The sequence below is a fragment of the Malania oleifera genome, chromosome 5, assembly GCF_029873635.1.
Source record: "Malania oleifera isolate guangnan ecotype guangnan chromosome 5, ASM2987363v1, whole genome shotgun sequence".
NCBI classification, from domain to species: domain Eukaryota; kingdom Viridiplantae; phylum Streptophyta; class Magnoliopsida; order Santalales; family Ximeniaceae; genus Malania; species Malania oleifera.
The window spans coordinates 111988165-111998099 of record NC_080421.1 but is presented as its reverse complement, the minus strand read 5'-3'; the positions used below and the strand labels follow the sequence as shown (position 1 = coordinate 111998099).

At 35.1% G+C, this 9935-nt stretch overlaps 1 protein-coding gene across 1 annotated transcript; it reads left to right on the top strand.

Annotated features, from left to right (window-relative positions):
• Positions 1 to 3878: 3878 nt before the first annotated feature.
• LOC131156194 (probable WRKY transcription factor 47) lies at positions 3879 to 7780 on the top strand. The gene is made up of 6 exons (XM_058109695.1): positions 3879 to 4317; positions 4515 to 4601; positions 4759 to 4917; positions 5803 to 6144; positions 6332 to 6445; positions 6586 to 7780. Exons 1-6 carry the CDS (start codon positions 3979 to 3981, stop codon positions 7285 to 7287), a joined length of 1743 nt encoding a protein of 580 aa, XP_057965678.1. The 5' UTR covers positions 3879 to 3978; the 3' UTR covers positions 7288 to 7780.
• The last annotated feature ends 2155 nt before the right edge of the window (positions 7781 to 9935 follow it).

The window sequence follows — 9935 nt, the reverse complement described above, 5'->3', positions numbered from 1 at the left end:
GAAAAATTAAATAATATTTGAAATTATGAATTTTGAATCATGAATATGTGTACATTTAAACAAAATATATTATAAAATTATATTAATTTTTTTTTAAATTCAAATAAAACTAAATTAGAATCCTAAAATTTATGTGGACAAGAATTTGAAAAAAAATTAGGTCCTAGATGACCAACATGGTCCTTTCATTAAACATTTTCATCCAATGAAAACACATTAAACAATAAGCATCACATGATAAGACTTACACATAACTTGATAGGAGCCATTGCTGGGTATATTTTTATTGGATAATAGACCATGAAAGGAAGACCACGCCGATCCGCCCGAAGGACCTAATTTTTTCTCGATATATTTCACATGGTATGTTCCGCGTATAATCTGATACTATCTACCGTATGTTTTCGTTCGATTAAAATGGTTAATGAGATAATCACGCTGACCTAATTTTTTTTTCCTGCAATGTTGGTGGAGCCTTTGGAGTCCTTGCCTTTTCAAAGTCCAAAAGAAGGTAGAAGGACATGGTGGCCTCTTGAGTCTCTATCTTGGGTGGGGGTGGGTCGGTCAACTTGGACATCGTAGTTTATGGGAGAGGAAATTAGGAGTTAGGGAAAAAGGAAGCCACGCCTCATTGGCTTAAAGGGCTAAAGGACAAATTACAAACAAGAAAATATGCCCCCATCCCCATCCTCCACCCCTTTCCCATTGACCTTAGATGCTTACTAGAAAAAATATATTGCATAAAATTTAATACTACTACTACTAATAATAATAATAATAATAATAATAATAAAGCCTTTAACTGTTGGAAAAATTCATCCGCCTAAATTCATACCGTACCTATTCCGATTCAAGTGAATGAATACAAAGGTACTATATATGACATTAACATGACTACGTTAGGCATCAGAGTGTAGATTTTGACATATATTATTATTGTTACAGTTATTATTAGAAAGTGTCAATCACGTTCTGTGTTGAGCCAAATTATTCAACTCAAATTTGTTTAAAAAAAAATAGACTGCTTTTCTGATAACATTAAGTCAATGCGCTCTATGCCCACCAAGTCCAAAAATATTTAAAAAAAAAAAATATATTACACCTAAGAACCTAAAGACTCAAATATATTTGGATAAAGGGAATGAACATAAAAGTAGTAATTAATGTACGCTATTCTATATAGATGTTTATGGACCTTGTGTTCGTGTTGACGATGGCTAGCTAGGGGTGGCAAAACGGGTTGAAACCCAACGGGTGGCCCGTGACCCGGCCATTTCAACCGCATTTGGGTTTATCTGGACCCGGCCTGTTTATTAAACGGGTTAGGTGAGTTCGGGTTGGGTCACCTAGCCTGTTGTGATCTGTTTAAAAATAAAATGAAGGAGTGTGTTTTTCTTATAAAAAAATATGTATGTCATTTTATATGAAATTTTTAAAAATTTTTAAAATAAATAAATTATATTTTTTAAACGGGTGACCCGTTTATTAAACGGGCAGATTTAGGTTTACATAGTAGCCACCCGATAATAAACGGGTCAACCCAAATCCATTTAATCCCGACTCATTTATGACACACCCAAACCCAACCCGTTAACCCAATTTGCCACCCCTAGTGATGACAGACTTACCAGAATATGGATACATGATGATATTTTCTTTTTAACTGCATTTGAGAGCATAAATTTCGTACTGCACTCAATTCCTAAATCCCCTTTTTCAAATTTTAAAATAAAAACGAGTTAGAAATAAAGAAGTTTATTAATCAATTTCTGAAATATCTGCACCAGTCACAACTCAAAAGAAAGAAGAAAATGTAGTCTTCACTAAACTTAAATATGGAGGAAGGTATGGGGGCATTGGGCATTGTTCTAAGATGGATGAATGAATACTTGCACTTCTAGACAAGGGACCACGTTTAATTTCAAAGCAAAGCCATAATTAAATTAACTAAACGCATATTATAGATATGTTGCAGTAGACGAAATGGTTTAATATTAATTTTAGCATTGACTTTATTGGGGCGGAGCCCCCTTACTCACATCACATGAAATGGAACTTCAACTTGGCTTGCTTTGGTGACACGTATTCTATCCTTCTTTATTTCTCAAAAGAAAATATTATTTTAAAAAGAAGGATACAATATATAAAATTTATAACTCACACTTACAAAGTTACAACAATAATATTTTATGTAAATTTAAATCATAATATGATATCTTATAATTGACGACTTTTCTCAATTCACATTAACTAAGTTTATTTATTTATTTATTATAATTCGGACACTCCAATCACCATCGCGCTATTTTGAACACTATGATGCGACATCAAACCCAGAATAAAAGCCAATTACCCATTGAAAATATGTAGAAGATATTGTAAAACTTTCATAAAAAGAATTTTCGATAATTCGAGATGTATATACTTCATTTTATTGAGACAACTACGCTTTGAAACAAGTACGTCTTATGTCCTTCAAATATTCTTGTTGATCAATTAAGTCTTAATTATATGGAAATTGCTTATCTACTTTATGGAGGTTCTATCAAAATTGGTTGAATGGTGAGAGGGATCAACAACTCTTTATATGAAGCTTTGTAAGTGACTTGATCTATCAAAGAGTCGTAAATATATACATATGGCTAGGAGTGAGCATAATTCGGTTAAAACCAAATTAACCAAGTAAATTTGGTCGATTTGATTCAGTTAAAAATTTATTTGGTTTGATTTGATTAAAAATTTATTTGGTTTGGTTCGATTTTCATTTTTGTTGAATTTTGATTTTTGGTTTTAGGCTTGGTTTTTGAGTTCAGTTTATAAATTAATAACACTTATTATATATATATATATTAAAATAATTTATATTTTATATATATTAAAATATTAAATTGGTTAAATTGGTTAACCGATTTTAACCAAAATTTGGTTCAATCGGTTTTGAGTTCGATTAATTATACATTATATTCAATAATAGTGTATATTGATTGAGTTTGAATTCTAAAAGGGGTGAAAAAAATATAGAATGAATGAGCATGACCATTTTGTACTTTTAGGCTTCTTATAGATCTCTAATCAACACTAAAAAATTATAAAGTATTTTTATTTTTTTAAGGCAATAAAAAGATAATATTATTGTTCTAAACCATAAAATTCAATCATTTTTAAAAAATTAATTATCGATTTATGATGATTAGACGGTAATTTATTTATTTAAGAAGTATGTTGAAGCTCTACTAAGCAGCTTGAGTTAGACAAGTTAAAATTATTAAATCACATCTCTTATTTTCAATTGCTTGCTCAAAAATTAAAATTAAAAATTTTGAATAGGAAAATCGCTAATCTTAATTACGAAAACACCCAATAAATAAATAAATGAACAGAAATTAGACATAATATTTTACCATTAATTAATTAATTTTGGGGGGAGGGGGAAGTGAAGGGTGAAGACTTGAGAGGCCTTTACTGACGTGGGCAATGGGCTCCGAAAGTCAGTGGGACTGTGGGAGAGTGACGGAGGGAGTTGGTTGATCTATCACGTGGGGCCCACACCCCACCTCCGCCCGCTTGTCTGGGATCTCCGCCCTTTCCCTGCCGTCAACTTCGTTGACCACCTCCGACGCCACCGCAGCTCCGTTACTGCAGTCTGAGTAACGGCGAAGCCACGCCTCCATCCTCCTCCGCCACCCGCCCCGCCCCCACCGTCCCAAAACCGCCGCTCGACTCCAGATTCCACACGCTGCCACCTGTCAGCCTCGCCTCACTCTGACGTCGTATATCTGCCCTCCTCCTAGAAGTACGTTCGAGACTAAAAGTCTTTGCTATGTGGGCCCCACTTCCCTAGCTCCTCATCACGCCTCGCTTTCTGGAACCCTACCGATGGCATACAATGGCATATTCAACTTGAACATTTGACGCGGTTGATTGCCCACTGCGGCACCTGCACGCCTTTCATCTACTTCGGAAAGTCTCGACTGGGTCATGGCGGAGGAGAACCGGCACCACCGCCACCGCTCCCTCCGCTGCCATCAGCCCGACTTCCTCCTCTCCCAGTACAATTCCCCCCTAACTCTGGATCAATATCCCGTCCAATATCATCGTCGCCTGCGTAATATTAGTCACCCCGTCATCAAGGAAATGGATTTCTTCTCCTCCTCCTCCAAAGCGCACACGGGTGATGATGATGATCAGAAGCTCTCGCTTCCAGCGCCGGCCAAAGGGAACCCCTCCGATGATATTGATATGGAGACCAAGAAGGTCATAATTAACGGATCATCATCCACTTCTACTCCCGCAGACTCTCCACCGGACGTGAACGACGTATGATCATTACTCATTCTGTTATTCCTAATTTCATTACTTATTTTTAATTTAATCTCCATTTAATTTTTGCGTTACAACACACACACTCGCACGGATATTGCTTTTTGGGATTCAATCGATCGACGGTGAGATTTGGTTTCAACTCAAGAACATATGTTAATTTGTGTATGACGTACGTGAAAATGATTGTACAGATTGAATTGAATCTCTTCACTCGGAGTTCGGAAATAAAGGAAAGATCGTTGAATGATGATCATGATCAGGAGGCGTCCCAAGCCCAAGTGAGTCCGATTAATGTCAATTTCATGCACATAAAAATAACTGGTTGACTGACCCGAATTTCAATTCCTTTTCTGGATCTGTTGGATTGAATTTAACCATACTTCAGACTTAATTTACTTATATGAATACCAATGCATCAAAATTAATTTGCTGCAGCTAATCAGAATTAAAGCCGAAATGAAGAAACTGGAGGATGAGAATAGGAGGCTGAGAATCATGGTGGAGCACATCACCAAAAACTACAATGACTTGCACGCTCACCTGCTTATGGCTACTCGCAGCCAAAATATCATTACTCATTCTTCCCCACACCAGGTAATTGGTTCATTTTCTAGCTTCTTCTTCTTCTACATCTTCTTCTTCATCGGTCGTGTAATTAGTTAGATCGCATATAATTAATTTATAGATACCTATTCTAGCTAATTACCAATTTCTTGAACCTTGAGGGAGAAAAAATTAATTATCTTCATAAAGAAAAGGATAACGTGCTTTGCATATATGTAAATATAGATATAGATATATATAGAAAAATAAGCTTTGTTTAATTGATCCGGTATCATCTTGGTAGTATATAAAATATTAACATATATATGCCCATGTGAGTCCAACAACTTTTGATTACGATAAAGCCCAGCAACCTAGAGAATGGGAAACCTGGTCTTCTCCATATACTAGTTAAATGCCTACTTCGAACTGATCGAAAGTGAACTGATCAAAATTTAATCATTTAAAATCATTTCATAATATAAATACATTCATGCTACTGTACAGATTCGCTCCAATTTGAATAATATATATACTCGTGATGCTTAGCCATTCCAGCTGAATCAATTAATTAAGACTGCCCAAAATTAACACCTAATTTATTTTAAATATATATATATATATATATATATATATATATATATATATATTAAGAGAGGATGTTAATAAACTTAGTCAGTATGTGTGCTGATGAATTTTTCATGCTAGAGTTTGTCGTCTGATCAGTTCTCTCACTGATTCATATTCTGAAAAATCAATGTCATTGCTAGTTTTATACATATGCATATGCTCTGTTGTTGATTTTAAAACATGCAATATCCAAATTTCTCAACATATATTGGTATAAGAATTATTATTATTCATTGATGTTGTAATAGTTAAGGAAGCTAGTATACTAAATGATGAACAGTGGTTAACATAGTTATACGTACGCAGGGGAAGTCTGAGGTAATAGTGAGTGGGAAGTCAAGCCCCAAAATGTTCAATATTTCTGGTGATGATGACAAGACCCAAGAATTTTCTGCAGTTTCTGCGACTGATTATAAGTATACCCCAGAGGAGACCAAGTCGTCTATGGAGACTACCCATCATCCTCATCATCATCATCACAATCACAATCCAGGAAATAAACAAATTAATACGGCTTCAGTGGAAGAAGCTTGTCCTCATCGTGATCAGCCAGAAAAGGGTACTCGCGGAGAAGATGAAGCAGCTGTTTCCGAGACCCCTTTCAGGAAGGCCAGGGTTTCCGTACGCGCAAGATCAGAAGCTCCCCTGGTAATACACACACACACACAAGATTTTATCAGTTAATTAATTTACCCGGAAATCGCTGTTTTGAGTAAATACAAAATACGTATAGATATATAGAGCGCGGTAAGGTAATTAATCTGTTATAATTAACGTATGGGGTTCGTGCATGGATGCATGCATGCATACGCATGTGCATGTGGTGATCAATCAGATTGGAGATGGATGTCAATGGAGGAAATACGGTCAAAAAATGGCAAAGGGTAACCCTTGTCCCCGCGCCTACTACCGTTGCACCATGTCCGCTGGATGCCCTGTTCGTAAGCAGGTATGCAAATATATATACACACACATAATTAATTAACTACACTACGTACATTTAATTAACTACATGCTTGCATGATTCCCGCATGTATAATATTGATATATGATTCATTTAGTCTTTCTTTTATATATATACACGTACAGGTGCAAAGATGTATGCAGGACAAGACGATTCTCATAACAACGTACGAGGGAAATCACAACCACCCTCTTCCCCCGGCGGCCGCCACCATGGCCAACACCACCTCGGCGGCTGCCGCCATGCTTCTCTCAGGTTCCACCACAAGCAAGGATCCCTCTGGATTCTTCCCACCACTAATGCCATATATTAGTACATCCACTACCATGGCCACCTTGTCCGCCTCTGCACCATTTCCCACCATCACTCTCGACTTGACTTCGCAGAATAGTCCCTCTCCCAATCCCTTGCATTGTTTTCATCAGCACCGGCCCCCGCCGCCTTCCCCTGCCGCCACCAGATCGTCCTTTCCCTTTACCTTGAATGGTAACTACCCGCCACAACTCGTAGGGCACCCCTTGGTCATGAGCCTCCCTTCTAATAAGCTTCCTAATATTAATCCCATCCCACCATTGCAGCTAGGGCTGCAGCCACAGCATCCTTCGACATTGGTTGAGACGGTCAGTGCAGCCATTGCTTCTGACCCTAACTTTACTGCAGCCGTGGCTGCTGCCATCTCCACGATCATAGAGGGCAATGAATCAAATAGTAACACTAATTATGATGCCAATGGTGGAGATATTATTAAAAAGTTCCCGTTTAGGGCTTCTATGTCGCCGAGTTCCCCACAGCCTCCTCAATCCTGCACCACCTTCTCCACCAACTAGCTACATTCCCATACCAAATTTATGCAGGTAAAGTATGAGTTTTGGATAATGAATTTGGATTTATATGAATTTGGATGAAAATTAATGCAAATTTTGCATTAATTAGAATTTTTTAAATTCATAAAAATCCAACTTTATGATCCCATCGATCCAACTCTTAGCTTATTTGTATATTTGATGATGGATATCATGAATGCTGGCTAGCTAGCCAGCGAGGCTTGGGGGCGGAGGGCAGCTTTGGGTGTAGGGCATTTCCAAGGCCACAACAGAAGAGGAAAAGTGAAGGGAAGAAATAAGAATTTATTCATCGTCATTATTTCCTCTATTCATATTTAGATGATATTTTTTTTATTGTTTATAATTCATGTTTGTAATATATATATACATATAAAATCTTAAGAGTGGGGTGTAAGATACTTCTCGTGTTTTGGAGAAAGAGAAACCTTACTTGTACATAAATAAATAAATAAAAGTAATTAATACATATAGTCAATATTAAGGGTATGTATATTTTATATATGTAGTGTGTGTATTCTTTGCTTAATATATGTGTTTACTTTCCTCAAAACCATTTTGTAGGTAAACATTATTTTCTATCAAGCTTAATTTGTCCTCTTAAGTGTGTTTGGTTGGAAAAAGAAAAGGAAAAAAAAATTCTCTTAAGTCTGTTTGGATGTAAAATAATTTTTTTTTTTATAAAAACAATTCTCTTTTTTCTTTTTTGAAAAAATTAAAAATCATCAAAAGGTCATTTGTTAAAAAGAAAACTTGTAAATATTGAAAAATATATTTTCAAACTTTTTCATAGAAATATATATTAAAAAATTAAAATATAGGTATATACAAGTATCTCGACAAAGATTTTTGATGAACCCAAAGTAAGACTGCTGCGTGGTGATTCACATAGTTTACTCAAATATTTTCCCCTTCCCATTATTGGATTTTAGCAAATTATGGAAAGGTTGTTGTCCACTCGATTCAGCATAAATTAATCACATGTTTGAAACATAGGAATGGAATGAAATTAGATAGAATGGAATCGAATTTATCACTAATTAATTCATTCATTCTTCCTGTTCAATTTTCATTCCATTCTTTCTTAATCCGTTCCATTTCGCAAACTAAATTGGACGAATGATGTTAATTTAGTAATCATATTTTTGTAATCAGAGCCCAATTATGGATCTAAATTATTATCCGAGCCCAATGGTCAAGCCCAACGCATTTTTAGTGTTAAACTTTATATCTAAATTCTAAATTGCTATATATGTCCAAAAAATTAGAAAAATGGCTCTTTTCTTATAGCACAATAGAATTAAAATCGAACTTCAAATTTTAATTAACTGATAGATTCTTCTAAACATTGTGCCACTGTTATTTTTTTTTTTTTTTGGGTACTTGATAAAATTTAAAATATATATATATAAACAAGAATGACTCAGGTGATAAACTCAAAACTCTCCTGGTTAAATGATCAGGGTTCAAGTCTTGGAGGCTCTTGCCACCCATAAGTGAGAAGGATAGAGGGGCACACCCATTATCATGGTAGATTAGTCGAGTGTCCAAAGGGTATCGGACACCATCGTTTCAATACACACACAGACACACAATCAAGTATGAAAAAGAAACAATCAAAACAAAAACAAAAACTCATTTTGTGAAAATTAGGTCTCAATCTTACCAATTATATCAACTTCCAATACAAGATAATAGCTCAAGTTAGAATGTTTGTTCTTGCACAACCCCATCGTGGCTAAATGATTTGTGCATTAATTAATTTCTCATGAATAGAAGTTGTGAAATTGATAAGGATGATTTCGCACTAAAAATATATTTTATGTCATCAATCAACCAATCCAAGGGCGATGATCATCTTTATTTTCTCAAACATAATGAATAGCTTCCAACGAATTTAATTGATTCAATGATGATATTTTGAAAGAAATGGTTTTAATTATTTGCCGTCAATCTTCTACAGTTTTTTGTGAGATATAGGAGTTATTGACACCGTGTAAAAAACAAATAAAAAAATAGAAAATAAAAATACAACGAAAAATATCTCCACTATATTCTCTATATAATAATTGTGTCCTCAAAATGTTTTAACCCTTAATTGGCTACAACATATATAGCCCTCTTGTTAGAATGCATGACTTAGTGGGTTGTAGCTGGGAGTAGAGCTGAGTAGTGGCGAGTTCGAGCTCCGTTCGTTTATTTATAAGCGAGCTTGAGTTCGACTCGAGTTTCAAGTTTTTTTGTTTAAGTTCAATTTGTTTATCATATATATAACTCAAGTTTGATTTGACTAAAACTTATTTCACATGTAAATGAGCTGAACTCGAGCTCAAGTTCAAACTCTTTCGCCTGAAATTCGTTTCAAACTAATAAATGGACCAAGTCACTAGCTAATTAAATTGATTAATGATTAATAAAATTAATTTTAGAAAAAAATATTTTAAATTTTAAAATTTAAAATCAAATATTTAATATGATTGATATTGAGTTTGTTCACAAGCCTAATATGAGACTAGTTCATGAGTCTAATATTGAGTTAGTTCACAAGTTACGAACGAACTGATAAATGAGAACCAAATATAAGACTATAAGTTAAGTGTGACCCAACTCAAGTTTGACTCGTTTTGTTGGCG

Excerpts from the sequence above, each read along its gene's own strand:
- LOC131156194 (XM_058109695.1), top strand. The coding sequence starts at position 3,979 with ATGGCGGAGGAGAACCGGCACCACCGCCACCGCTCCCTCCGCTGCCAT. Across the intron at positions 4,318-4,514 it reads CTCCACCGGACGTGAACGAC|ATTGAATTGAATCTCTTCAC; the intron begins GTATGATCATTA and ends ATGATTGTACAG. Across the intron at positions 4,602-4,758 it reads AGGAGGCGTCCCAAGCCCAA|CTAATCAGAATTAAAGCCGA; the intron begins GTGAGTCCGATT and ends AATTTGCTGCAG.